Source organism: Poeciliopsis prolifica, unplaced genomic scaffold (assembly GCF_027474105.1).
Source record: "Poeciliopsis prolifica strain line A6 unplaced genomic scaffold, Auburn_PproV2 SCAFFOLD003, whole genome shotgun sequence".
Classification (NCBI taxonomy): domain Eukaryota; kingdom Metazoa; phylum Chordata; class Actinopteri; order Cyprinodontiformes; family Poeciliidae; genus Poeciliopsis; species Poeciliopsis prolifica.
In genome coordinates this window covers 14,810,369-14,824,814 of record NW_026562378.1, presented here as the reverse complement: position 1 = coordinate 14,824,814, position 14,446 = coordinate 14,810,369, and the positions used below count along the sequence as shown (strand labels likewise).

General features: G+C 36.8%; 2 protein-coding genes across 9 annotated transcripts in view; one reads left to right on the top strand and one right to left on the bottom strand.

Annotated features, from left to right (window-relative positions):
- The window catches only part of LOC129355036 (receptor-type tyrosine-protein phosphatase gamma-like), a 148,132-nt gene extending 144,517 nt beyond the window's left edge, over window positions 1-3,615 (top strand). Inside the window, exons 27-29 of the mRNA XM_055024589.1 lie at window positions 76-218; window positions 822-957; window positions 2,877-3,615. Of these exons, the coding sequence (XP_054880564.1) occupies window positions 76-218; window positions 822-957; window positions 2,877-3,023 (426 nt within the window). The 3' untranslated portion in view covers window positions 3,024-3,615. The remainder of the gene's footprint in view (window positions 1-75; window positions 219-821; window positions 958-2,876) is intronic.
- Window positions 3,616-8,676: 5,061 nt separating this feature from the next.
- Window positions 8,677-14,446, bottom strand: part of cadpsb (Ca2+-dependent activator protein for secretion b) — an 86,863-nt gene continuing 81,093 nt past the window's right edge. For all 8 annotated transcript variants that reach the window (XM_055027692.1, XM_055027685.1, XM_055027687.1 and 5 more), the window contains 2 exons: window positions 10,087-10,191; window positions 8,677-9,999 (listed from right to left, as the gene is read on the bottom strand). In XM_055027692.1, the coding sequence (XP_054883667.1) occupies window positions 9,826-9,999; window positions 10,087-10,191 (279 nt within the window). In that variant the 3' untranslated portion in view covers window positions 8,677-9,825. The remainder of the gene's footprint in view (window positions 10,000-10,086; window positions 10,192-14,446) is intronic.

The following is a 14,446-nucleotide window of genomic DNA, read 5'->3' as shown; positions in this document are numbered from 1 at the left end:
AAATAATGTGTCTGATAAAATATTTCTGTTGGACATGAAGGAAATGTGAGAAACGTCATGTGCTGTTCTCATCAGGATGATTATGTTCTGGAGGTGAGACACTTTCAGTGCCCAAAATGGCCAAACCCAGATGCCCCTCTCAGCAGCACCTTCGAACTCATCAATGTCATCAAGGAGGAAGCCAGGACTCGAGATGGCCCCACCATTGTGCATGATGAGTATGTTACCTTCCCTCCCAAAGTTTAGAAACAAGAGAAGTTTTGTAGGGGAAATGTTTTGTCCAGGGAAATGAAGAATCTGCTTAATTTTAAGAAAGATATTGATCTTACCTGTTGGTATCTTGGACTAGAGGGAAGCAAATTATCTTCTTTTAATTTCTGGGGGTTTAGCACAAGTAGGATTAAGATTAAAGGCAATGCAGTAAATTTTGAGTGCTTTTCGTTCCTCTGGGTTTAAAAGTCCTTAAGTGTACATCAGCACTTATCATTTTAATGCCCCATAATGAAGAAAAAAAAAAGCCAAAAACTCTTGTAGATTCCCAGCTGATGTCCCTCCTACATGCACCAGTGTCTGCAGCATCTCATCTGCCATTAATGGGACGTATCTCTCGGTCTGTCTGCAGCTCATTAAATTATTTTCAGAAGTCGTGACAGTAAATAACACAGCATCCTTCGCTCATTTGTGCGGGATTGAAAAAGGGGCAGAGCCTTGAAATAAAATTTACAATCCAACATCCTGTTTAAAGCGAGGAACACCTGGCGTAACCTTGTTGAAGAACACTTGACAGCTGTTGCGATCTCACAGTGAACGTCTCCTTCTAGGTGTGGAGCCGTGTCAGCGGGCATGCTCTGCGCCCTCACCACGCTGTCCCAGCAGCTGGAAAGCGAGGGCGTCGTTGACATCTATCAGGTGGCCAAGATGATCAATCTCATGAGGCCGGGGGTCTTCACTGATATAGTAAGTTTGACAAACAGAAACTTTCTGTTTCATTTCTTACTCACCGTGTGGAGAGATCGTTTCTGGACACATTTGTTCTTGAAGCTGTTGGACTTGTTCATGCCTGTTCTGCTGCCCTCAAGTGGCCAAATCACCATTTCATATGGTCTGATAAACGCTTAAAGGCTCACTGTGACCAATATTAGCAGGTGCTGCATTTTACAAGCTATAACATAACTATTGCCAAGCTATGTTTAACATATGTATTTTATTTTTCTGGGTCACAGTAACCCCATAGTAAAGCATTTGTAAATTGGCCACTGGTTTCTACACACATGAATATTAAAGCTAATTTCTTTTAGCTTCAACATCTTGTGGGGGTTAAAAACGACCGTCTTTTCTTACTTTGTTCTGTGCTGAAATTATCAGTGATAGACCAGTTAGAAAGGCAAGTGGGAGGAAAATGATGTGTTGATTTTGTATTTTTCAAAAATAAAAGTGTGACATATGTATTCAGCCCTTATTACTGTAATAAATGGAGATAGCATCAAGTTATTCCAACAGTGGCCGGATGTTTGCTGATTAAATTGTCCACCTGGATGTGATCTAATCTCACATAAACAGCTGTTCTGTGAAGGACTCAGAGGTTTGTTGGTGAACAAACAGCATCAAGAAAACTGAGGAAGGTAGCTGAAAAAGATGAGGAGAGGTTTAAACCAAATTATGTTTTTAAAACAATATCCCAAGATTCTCAGCATCTCACAGGTCACTGTTAAATCCATGTTTTGAAAACGAAATGAGGATTGTTCAGATGGAAACCTTCTGCAGAGGTTCACAGTTCAGGTGTGAGAAACTCATTCTCAACTCAACATAACCTTTATAAAAAATGAAAAAAGAGTTTCAAGACAAAAGCAGTCGCGATCAGGGTGAAGTTCAGCTTGAAGTTCCCACTGGTCAGGAGGCGGACTCTGCACACATGTGGAACCATGCGACCCATCACTTTGAAACACTACCGTGGCAGCATCATACGGTGGGATGTTTCTCTTTAGTGAACATGAAAAAAGATGACAAATGCAGGGCAAGAAATTCATAAAGAACATCTCTTGGTCTACAAAAGAGGACACCGACTCCAAACATCGAGTCAGAGCCACAGCGGGGATGGTTTAGATCAAAGCATATTCATGTGTTAGAATGGCCCAGTCACTGTCCCAACCTAAATTCAATTAGGAATCTCTGGCATTACTTGAAAACTGGTATTTATAGACGCTCTTCATCCACTCTGTTTGAACTGTTCTGCAGAAAAAGAATGTGGAAATTGTCTGTTTCTGGATGCAGAAGATACCCAAAACACCTGCCACAGTAATTACAGCTAAAGCTCCATCTACAAAATGAAGAACACGATATAGAGCCACACAGTTTTTTTTTTTTTTTCATTTATTTTTTTTAAATGAAATTTATTTTGCATTTACTTGACAATCATGCACTACTTTGTGCTTTGTTTGTGCTGCTTATGATTTCTGCTAATGTCTTACGTGTGCGGCTGCAACTACTGTGGGTTATTCTAAAACAGACGTTGTTTGCCAGCAGAGCAAAAGAAGTTCGATTAGTCTTGTTTGTGCAGACCACCTGGTGATCGGAGCAGGAGACCAGTCCAAAGGTCTCAGAAAGACCCTCTGCTGATCCTCAACATGAGAATCAATCAAGAAGTGAGGCTTCTCACCCTGGAGATCACAGGACTAAGAGAGCAAAAATTGAGGTTACTGTAGACTGTGGCGACTGATTGGGGGCCTGACCTCTGGGTCTTCACGGTCAGAGTGTTACTTAGAAGAAAGATGCTTTTCAGAGTAAAAGTCCAGTTTAAATCAAACCTGGACACGTTGAATGTTCTGAACAGGGACTGTGCCTTGTTAACTTTTTAATATTTCTGTTTGTTTGCACAGGAGCAGTACCAGTACCTTTACAAAGCCATGCTGAGCCTGGTCAGCAACAGAGAGTGCAGCTTGAGTCCCACTCACACGGACACTAATGGAGTTGTGGTGATTGCAGACGAGTCGGACCCTGCGGAGAGCATGGAGTCGCTCGTCTGAGGACATTCCTGCAGGCACTTAATTTGTAAAAAAAAAAACAAAACAAAAAAAAATAAATAAAAACACCAATCCAAGAACTTTTCTGAGGCCTTTTTGCCAGACTATTGATTAAACGAATAACCTTATTACTTTTTATATTGATAAAAAAGGTTTTTTGATATTTATGTTTTTTCTTTTTTTTTTTCGGTCCTTTATTTCTTGTCTTTAATGTTCTCCTGCTGAGCGTTTGCACCTGTTTAAGTTGACATGAGGAAAAAGCAGCTCTGTCCACTTTGCACTAAACTATCAGTGTTACTGCCTACACCCAGCGAGTGGAACAAACCTCGGGGTGGGGGGTGGGGGGGATTTCGGACCGCATCGAGACAAAACCTGAAGCATGAAGACCAGGATGAGTTGAGGCGATCCACCTAAAGTAAAGTCTTAAACCACTTCATCACACTGTTTCATAGCCCAGCATGTATTTTTTTGGTTACAGTTTTCTGGCTCCACCCCTCTTTTTATCATGTGAACAGACTTTCAGCTGCTTCTACATTAATGTCCCAAAATCACACTGCTGTCCTGTAAAATGTACTTATGGCTTTTTTTTTTTTTTTTTTTTTTTTTGTTAAAACATGTGGCAACATCTAATGTGAACATTTATTGCTTTTTACAGGGATTTATATTGTTGTATTGTTTTGTAATATATATATACATATATATATTATCTTTAATAGCCCTGTTATGTTTATTTCTGTACTACTAGATCCATATTCCTGAAGGAGGTTCTGTAGCTTGTCATGTATGGCCTGCAAATCTCCAGCCTGATATCATTTTTCAAAACTTTTGTTGTTGCTTCTCTAACCTCAGCAAGTCACAGCTCAGCGGTTAACACGCGTATCTGTACCGACACAATGCAATGCCTACGAGAAAACACAAAAACAAAAAAAAACAAAAAAGATTCACTCTGCACAAAGTTTTTCATGTTTTATTTTGAAGCGTTTTGTCGCAATGTAATTCGAATCTGTTCCCGGCACTGATCAACAAGCGGAGTCATTTTAAAATCAAGGTGAAAACAAATTTATTTTGTTGGGTTTTAGCAAAAACTTTCCATATCAGTTTCAATTGATCAAAGCATTTTTGGGCTTGTTGATACCTCTGATTGTTTTTCCTGCCAAGCTGCTATGAGTCACAGACTTTTCCATATTGTGTTATTTTTAGGACATTCCTGCAGAAATTCAACTGCAGCAATACTTGATGGTTTTATTTCAGTTTACTGAAGATGAGCATCTTCACTTGATCCTCCTGTGAAGATTTAATTCAGTGCCTTGGAAGTCATCCCAGTCTCTAACTGGTCCATTTATTTTAGCAAAAATGTTGCCATGAAATTCTGTATTTTTTACATATATTTTAATATGTTAATTAGGTTTAAATTCAGAGCCAATCTGAGGCATAAGCAAAATAACCTGCTGCATACGTTCTCCAACCCCCAAGAACATTTTATTTCTCACAATTAATAAATCTCAAACATTATTTTCTTGTTGTTTGGTGTTGACAAGAATGAGATAAGTTTTAAATCTGGTATGTTCTTTTTTAAAATAGTAGATTGCTTAAACTGAATAAATGGAACCTTCAAATGATTTAGATTTTAAAGGAACAATACTGGTACGTTTATAAATAGGACAGAAAAAATATTGTTTTTTCTCTCACACTTTCAAATGTTTTAGATCAACAGACAATGGTAGACTTAGTAAATACAAAATGTAGTTTTCAATTAATTATTATCATGCCTTGCATCCAAATCATCATGAAGAAAAAATTGGCATAAGTGGTTGAGACATTCTTGGTGGCAAAAACTACCATCAAATGGTTGTGTTAACTGGAAATCACTCCTTTTTTTATCCTTTGAGATTTTTTTTTTTCATACTCCATTTATTTCATATGTGTTTTAGAATTTTAAGAAGCATGAACAAACTACCTACCTGCTTACTGTCATGGCACAGCATCTCAAGTTAATTTAGGTCCACTGAATTGGACTTCTCCAAAATGTTATTTTTGTTCAGACTGCTATTTATTGTTGAACCATGAACACGGATTTTAACCATCTGCCATGCGTTAGATGTTAAAGTTTCTTCTGTAATTTTCTGGTTGAGATGTTGATGTTGAGGATTAATTTTGGTAGAAACACTCTCTGGAGTTCACTGGAGTTCTACATGGTTAGAAAGGTAGTTTGTAACTCTTTCCAGAAAGACAGAGATTTATGACTTTGTTTCTCTTCTGTTTCTGAGTATCGTTACATTGGTGCATGATGCATTGCTTTGTAAAATCATTGAACCTACTTGTCACTAAATAGGTTCTATTTAAGTGATTTTTAAGGATATCTTTTTCCCTTAAAATAAATTGTTACTTGAAAGCTGTTTTTTCACTTTAGTCTGGAACCTCTTCTCCAGTATTAAAATGTATTTGACGATCTGAAATGTTCAAATAGAAGAAATTTGTAAGGAGAGAATGCTTTTTACAGCACTCTACTACAAAACCATGCAAGATGGTAGGTTAAATTAAGAATTACTAAATTAATTTTTGCCTGTGGCCCCATTGAACTTTGGGTCCACCTTGCTTATGTAGTGGCACATTTAGATAGTTTTTTTTTTCTTTTTTTTTGCGGTCATCAGATATAAATTTTTGGTTATGCATCCAAATTTAATCACATAAAGAAATTATTTGACATTGTTGAACTTATCCATAATTTGTAGAATTTATTTTCACCTTGACATAAGCGTCTGCTGATCAGTGTCTCATAAAAGAAAAACTAACAAAAAAAAAAGAACTCTGTGAATAAATAAAACACGAAAAAAAAAAGTAATAATCCAAGAGAAGTGAAAACTTTTCTATAGACACTGTACTTTCCTTCTTGGTGGGTTGATGCTTTATTTGTAACCAAAGATGTGGTTCCAGTTTGCGACATGTTAAGTGGTTTTGTCCTAAAATCTATTTAATCGACGAGCGTTTGAAATCAAATTGTTCCGTACAGATTTTCCAGTGTCAGAGGTGTGAATTTTAACCAGAGTTTAAGCATGTTTCTGTTCGAGCCTCAGGAACTTGCCTTCCGGAGAAATTTTACTTTTGTGATGCTTTCCTCACTCTAGTAAACAAGGTTACAAATTCAAACTGTAAAATTGTATTTTATCCAGGCCGAAATTCCGTCTCTGCGTTATTTTGTGGCTATAATTATAATCCCTTTTCAACCCTGAACTTGAGTCTCTGGTTTATTTGTGTGGGTTTTTTTTTATTATTGTTATTATTTATTTATGAAATATCTAAAGAAAAATAATAACAATACTTCACTTTCAAAATGCCAGTGAAACCCTCATGTTCCAACCTACTTTTGGAACAAATTTCATTACCTTTCATTTCTTCCAGAAATGTATTCTCTTAATGTCTGCAAAGAAATCCCTACAGGATTTTGACAGGATCTTCCTGACATTTACTTTGTGGTCCAGGGAGACGGAATTGGCTCGTTTTGGCTTGGTCAGTGGTTTAATCTATTTAGAAATTATAAATGTTCTCTTCCATCATGTCATGTTTGTATTTCAGGATCCTACTTTATTACTCTGGTATCAAGAAATGATTAAAGTGTGGTGTCGGTTGTGCTGCATCAAAGATTGATGCTTTGACTTAAAGTCAAAGACAAATCCTGTATCTCTTATCGCCCCCTGCTGACAGAGAACTGGGATCGCTTATGTGTAAAAATAAATTATAGAAAATGCCATGTAACAGTGGTGTAATAACGGGTCAATGCATTTTTTTTTTCACAGTGCAGCACAGTTCAAGTGTTTCATGTGTTGTTTTACAAGCACAGTTCTTCTAACTTATCATGCGTATCATCTTGCAAAGTGAAGCTGAAAAGTGCCAAAAAAAATAGACCAAAACTTAGATACATAACAGTTTAAACAGATACGCTGAGTTTGTGTGTGATGAAGGTTCTGGACTTCACAATGTCTATCAGAAATCTAGATCTCTATGCTGATTTGTGCTGAATATATTTTCAAAAAGAAAAAGTCACAATCAATCTAACGCTGCATTATGTAAATCAGAAAACCACTAATAAGTCTTTTTTTTTAAATAATCCAGTTCAAAAAGTGAAACTCATAGGAATTAATTATCTATGTACAATTACAGAAATTTGGCTTCTGGACCTGCTGTGATCAACACCAGGAGTTCACGATGTGAAGCTCCGTTTGGATTGGACTGGCTCTTTGACCCTCCACTGTAGCTCAGAATAACGTTGGCAGAAAATGCTAAATGACTGAGCAATGTTTTAAAATCAACAGATAATTGAAAAAAAAAAATCCATCTTTAGCCATCTAAAGTGTTTTTTTTTTTTTAAGTGATGCTTTTTTTGTGGCTCCATACAAATTGTATTTACCTGGACCAGAGGGAAGAATGCCTCTTACGGTTGTCTAGGTTGCTCATACCTGGTCTGCATCATTGTGGCAGTTTTTCAGCAGACAATCAATTACCAGAAAAAGATAATTGATGAAAAAGGTAGCTACTTAAAGTGCAGTATCCAAACGTATCAATAAAAAGTTTAGTGGAAGGAAGCAGTGTTTCAGAAAATGAGGTTTCTAGCAAAATTATTTCATGCTTCCCTGTGCTTCAAGGCTACAGTAGAGACCTGCATACATTCCATAACATTATATATATATATATATATATATATATATATATATATATATATATATATATATATATATATATATATATACACACACACACCTTGTTAATTACTTTGGTCTCCCTAACCTAAACTGACCAATTCTTTCAAAAGAAGCTTACAGGCACAAACTTGACAGCTGCTATTAAAGCAACATGTACATTCTCAGTACCTCAGCAGACATAAATGCTAATCACTTCCATGCCTTGTTGCACTTTTACTCATGAAAAGCAGCCCCAACCTTTAGCATGATTTGCAGAATTTATGTAAGCTGATATGTCTATTTAAAAAACACTGTAAAGAAGAAAAAGGTGCCCAAGTAACAGGTAAATGAATAACAGTCCTGATATGAATGTGAAGCAAACACATTCGGGAGTTTGGATTTAGAGTGGAGCACGAGGCATGTTGGCCAGCATCACCAAAGTGAAAACACTGGCAAGACAAAACATTTCTTTCTTTATCTTTTCTTTTTTTTAACAAAAACATTTATTTTGTGATTTTTTTTTACTTCACCAAATATGTAATGTGATGGAGCAAACTTTAGTCCATGTTCACCAATAGAAGTGGGGGATGGATCACAGTAAAAATGCTAGCTGTAATTTTGGCAGACTTATGCAACCAAGCCTGTTATGTAATTAAAATATTTTTTTTAATTTATTATTATTAAATTAAGCATAATAATTTTATCAGTAGCAATCTTAATCTAAAAAAATGTGTCCATCTCTCTTAATGGCTGGCAAAACTTGTCCAACTGTTGATAAATGTGTGGTGACAGAATCATTCCTGAGGCCACAAATGTTCCCTGGCTGCAGTCTGGACTCCCCACAAATGAGTTTCACTTTTTCAAATAAATTACTTTAGAAGATTCAATTTTCTGTCAAGCTATTCTAATGTAGTGACGTACAACTGTATAACTGGTTCAGTCTGAAGTTGTTTGGAAAAGCTGTTAAACAGGACAGAAGATGCACATGTACAGTAATTTTTATTTAGAGGCCACAGCTCTTGCATATTACAACTGTTGGCTTTCATAAGGCAAAAAAGCAAGAATGAATCCACCAGCTAGTTCACACAGAAAACAGAAAGCATTTAGGGGGAGGGTAGGAACCCACAGGCATGCAGCGATGGCTCAGAATGCAATGTACAGCATTTTTATATTTATATATATTTATATAATATATACAAAACAACAGTGAGACCCAAACAAATGCCAGACATCTCATTCTACACAATTACAGAACAAAGACAGACCAACTTTTTTTTTTTTCAATAAAAAAAATTCTTTTTGCTCTTTTTTTTGTCTGTAAAAGTGCAACTCAATTAAAATAGAACTTGTTTCTAGGCCTTTTTTTAGTGTTGAAATAAAAATAGAATCTTCCAAGTTATCAAAATGGATCTATGGGCATATTGCATCTCCTGAACACCCACTCGAAATTCAAGATTCCACGTCTAATTTAGTAATCGAGGCGGGACCACGTAGCGTCGACACATGATAGGAAATGCAGGTCTGGACTTACTGTCGGTGGTAGCAACAGTGAGCGGACGACACCTCATCTGGATCAGCCGTCAACAAATACAGTTTTATTTTTTTATTCGTATTTTCAGTTCAAAGCAGTTGGCATTCACTTAAAAACGGACAAGACAAAGAAAAGGGTCCACACACTCATCATCACGACAACGTACCATTAATGAATGTAGAATACGACAAAGAAGCGCCATATAGGTTTGCATTGGACAGGGACACACCGATTAATCTCACTCAACATCGTCAAACAAATGATTCTCCATATTGCTTAGTTAACACATAGAAATGAATTTAGAAATGAATGAAGACCAAAGATAGGTGCTATCTTTATTATGACACAGCTAAACTGCCAATCATGTTTATTTTTAACATTTTTCTTTAGACATTTTTTCTGTATAATTTCTATCTTTATATTTAATATTTCCTTCAGAGGCAAGTCGAGCTGAGGTCCTAGAGTGGCTATCTGAGTTGGTACATGCATCAGTAACCAGGCTAAAGTCAAAAGTGTGAAAGGGAGGGAGGTGGACGGGAGAGACGGGTGATTTTGGACAGACAGACGGGCTGGGGGCGGGGGGGTCGGTGCGCAGCCTCTAGTCCTCTTCATCCTCCTCGTCGCTGTCCTTCATCGAGATGCCCTGCATGCCTCCTTCCCTCACTGAAGCAGTGGCTTCCTCCACGGTCAGCCTGTTGCGCACCGTTTCGTACATCTTGCTGTTCAGGGTGGAGTCCAAGACGCCCTGTAGACGGAAGTCTCTGTACTTTTTCTGCGGGGCGAAAAGAGATTCGTCAGCTCGGAGCGCCGCTGATTTCCAGGCATTTCACCAACCCCCACTAGGTGTTTTTGGTCTCACCTTTGTGATCCTGATGAGGATCTTGAGCTGGTAGACGTGGAGCTGCTGATCCATGCGTTCGGTGAGCCAGGTCCCCAACAGGTTCATAGTGGCAGTGTACCATTGCTGAAACACATAAACACAACACTCTCCAGCAAAACACACACCCACACACATGCTCAAGACACCAGGATGACGTAGAACTAACCTTTAAGACACATGGAAACATCTACAACTATACACATACAGTGCACATTATTACAAGGTTAATGTTCAAGTGCACACATTTTTATTAGTTCACATTTTTCTACAGTGTGCCATATTATAAGCACAAACTTCAATGTATTTTGTCTCGACTTGATAAATATGCCAATAACAAGCAGACAATTGTGAAGTAGAAAATAAAGTATAATTTCAAAATTGTTTAGCTAAGTTAATATATAGAAAGTGTTGTTTGCATTTGCATTCACCTCCCACAAGTCAATACTTTGTAGAACCAACATCAGTTGCAATTACAGCCCAAGGCGTTGGGGTGTGTTTCTAACAAATTTGCACTAGACAATTATTGGTGATTTTTCTTTGCAATTGTGCCAAGTGTTTAGCATCTGCGAACACCTTTAGCACAATCCATCTTTTATCAACTTTGAACAGCTTCCCTATCCCTGTTGAAGAGGAGCATCCCTAGAGCATGATGCTGCCTCCACTATGTTACACCATGGGGATAGTGCATTCATAAGGTTGTGCACATGTAGTCATAAATGTTTAAGATTGGTTTCCTCTGACCAGAATTACCAGATTTTTACTGGGCTTCCCTTATGGCTCTGGCAGAACCATGAGGTTCCTGATGGAGGCAAAATCATGATGTAGGGATGCTTTTCTTCAAAGAATAAAATTATTCCAAGATACTTAAAATCCTAATAAAATACATTGAAGTATATTGTTGTAATGTGACAGAGTCTGAAACAATCAAGGGGTATGAATACTTCTGCAGGCCACCAATTTGTTTTATGTGCTTTAATAAAACTTTAGACTGTCAATAGTGAAAAAGGCAAAAGAAAGGACTCTTACAAGAAATATATACTCACTCTTAATCTATTACCAAAAATATAAGACTTAAACCTTTACTATTTGAATTGATTTACAATTACTTGAAAAGCTATATTTTTGCTTTTAAGCTAAAGCTGACTTGAGTAAAGATTGTTAATTTGAAAATATAACAAATTTCTACATACATTGTAATTTTAGCAAATTTACAATGTATGTAAATTTGCATATTTATTATGCCTGATTGGTGATAACTGTGGTTTTTCTGATTCACGTACTTACAGAGTTTCCAGTCTGATTCTTGATACATGTAGAATATGAATCAACAGGCTTTAAGACCACCTTGGCTGCAAGAGGACTGGATGCAGTTTGAGGTGAATTTGCACAATATATTTAACAAGTGACTCTCATGTTCACTTTTGATAAAGATTATTGTTAGAGTTTATTCTGAGTTGTCTCTGAGGACAGGTAGACATACTGTGCACATTCCACATTTTACTATGTTCTCCTCTTTATGCACATTATTTGATATTATTGCTGATTTCACATGGATATCATGGCTTTGTGCTTCTTTGCACAGAAGGCTCACCTACTGTAGTGTTTCTGTGCTCAGCTGTGACTTTCCTGAAGGAAGCCACTGAATAAAGCTGTTACTACAATAAGCCATAATTACTCTTCATCAGAGACAATACTCCTTTCTCACGCTGTTTGTGTTTTTCTTTCTTTCTTCAGTCCTCCCTGACTGTAACCAGGCTTACTTAGCCAACGTTCTGCACATTTAACAATGAGCTCAGTTTCACTACATAGTTTTATATATGTTTAAAGTTCCTTAATATCAAGGTTGGACGACATATTGCAAATATCATCAGTGCAATATTCATGCCACAAAAGATTGTTTGAAGTGTAATAATTGTTGTGTGTAGGATATTCCAACTGTTAAATAATTTTATGTTACATAAAGGTCATAAGGACAACTTAGCCAACTAAACTGGACACATGGACATTGAATAAAATGCTGAAGAGTGATGGAAGCACAGATTAGAAAGAGAGGAAAGAAGAAAATAGGCTTATTTCCACACCTGACATTGACATGGGCGAATTTACTAATATAATTTGCATTGCAAGATTTCTAATGTCCTCCAGCCCAACTTTAGAAAAAAAATTGTTGTGAATTGGTGCAATATGAATGAAGGAAACTGATTACAAATTAGCCACAATTAGATGCAACATTATCATTACAAGAAGAAACCACAGAAAACTAAAAAAAAAAAACAACACATTCCAAAACTAAAGTAAATAACAAAAATGGGACAAATGGTATCTTAGAAAAAATGTAAAGAAACTCAAGAGGTTCAAGTTAGCTGCTGTGTCTCTTTTGTTGTCATCTTCAGTAGGTTGAGAAAAAAGGTTTCATAATCTGTTGCTTTGTTCTGAGATGATATCAGCGAGCTTGGCTTCAAAGCAGAATTAGTAGTTTATCCAGATAAAGTCAGAATCTTCAGTATCCACCATTGGTTCACCTCTTAGATGGCTTTGTTTCTATGGTAAGTAAGCTACTCTGTATCAAGGCAATTTAAATGTAATATAAGTAGGGATGGCAATAAAAATAACTAAGAAACAATGCATTTGCTTTTTGGACTGTTTTGGTTTTACCTTTGTTGGAATTGAAGTTAATTTATTTTGTAGAGATTATGCACATTAATTAACATCTTTTCTAAATAGGACATAATTACCCAAAAAGCCATTTTTCATCTATTGCCTGTGAGCAAAGAAGATTTAAAGCAGCCGGAATTAATACAAGAGTCACTTTTCACGTGTTCCCGTTATGAGTGGTGTATTTGGGTAAGCACCATTCATCATATTCCTCTGTCAAAATGTTCCTCTTGCTGTGACATCACTGAGTCATTCTTTTCTTTTCTTACTTAAAAGATTAACTGGCTGTCTTAGAATGAATACCCACAACAAATAAAGTTATCAGTTTTAATTCCACTTTCAAGCATCCAGCATGATGAGGTAAATTAATATTCACCAGCAGAGACTGTGCATTTCTCTCGTCTTATTTTTAGTCAGGGGCAGTCTTGTAAATGATGTGGCAAAGATCCCACATGTGCGATGCAAATGACATGCGAGAGCTGCGAAGTTTATGTGACAGAATCTTTTCAAAATATCCCAAAATATCTGCTGCAGTTCAGCTTCTGCGGTGACAAGTGCCTGGTGAAGCAGTGACAGAGAATTTTCATTTGATTGCATTGTTCGCGTTAGTTTTGTCATATCTCTTCAAAAAATTGAGAGTTATGTTGAACCAACTTTGTAGTAGTGGGTAAGTGTTATTTCTCACAGAAGATCAGCAATTTCTGTGGATCATCAAATTTTTACCTAATTGCTAAACAAGATAGATGTTATTGATGTTATTCAATAACATCAGAGTCTGCAGCAGCAACTCCCATCTGAGTTTGGAGAAACATCACAAGGTTCTGCCTGGAGAATTGAGCTAACGGCTAATCAGAGTTCAGCTAGTTCCAGAACAGAGTTTAGGTACCTTATGACAACTACAACTCATTTCCATGTTATGTTTCTGTTCTGATCAAATAATCCAGATTGATTCCAATGAAATTATATTTCAAAATGCCTGAAAAGATTTCTATCCAAGAAAAGTAACATATTGCATTAAATATTAATTTTAGTGTAGGTAACCACATTTTCAGGCATAGTGCCAAAGAATAGTGCAGTTGAGATATCGCCTGCTGATTCTAAGTCTCAGATCAACATCTGTCTCCATTTGCTTTCAAAATGGACAAATCATAAAATCTGTTTATATGTATGACTTGTACTTATTCACTATCACTGCTGCAATGTTTGAGTAGCAAAGAAATTATTATTAGATGAATAGGGTTAAAATTCAGTGCATCAGCACACTGAGTGGTAGATGCGAAAACTGCTCACTTTGTAGCGACATGACAGAAATTTCTCAAGGAAACTGCTGAACCTACTCCATCTTTGTTGTAAACTTGCAGCGCAGGATTAGCTGTATTTCAAGAAACAGCATGTTTGGTTCATTTTGATGAATTAGAAGATGCTGAAGCTCTGATCCCTGGTGCTTTTAGGTGGCTTAGCTTGAGCCCAACTCTGCCCAAAAAGTAACAAAATCCTTCCAGAAGCTTGCAGTTTCTTTGATCCACTCCATACAGTCTCCAAGGAAGAAGCTCCAGATTGTTACTCCGAAATAGTTCAGCGCAGCAGTGATTACACAATAAGAGCTTACGGCCCAGTTGGAGGATTTGGTTACTGCTGGGTGGAGACAGATTGGCCATTTTCTTGTTTATGTATGTATGCTAAA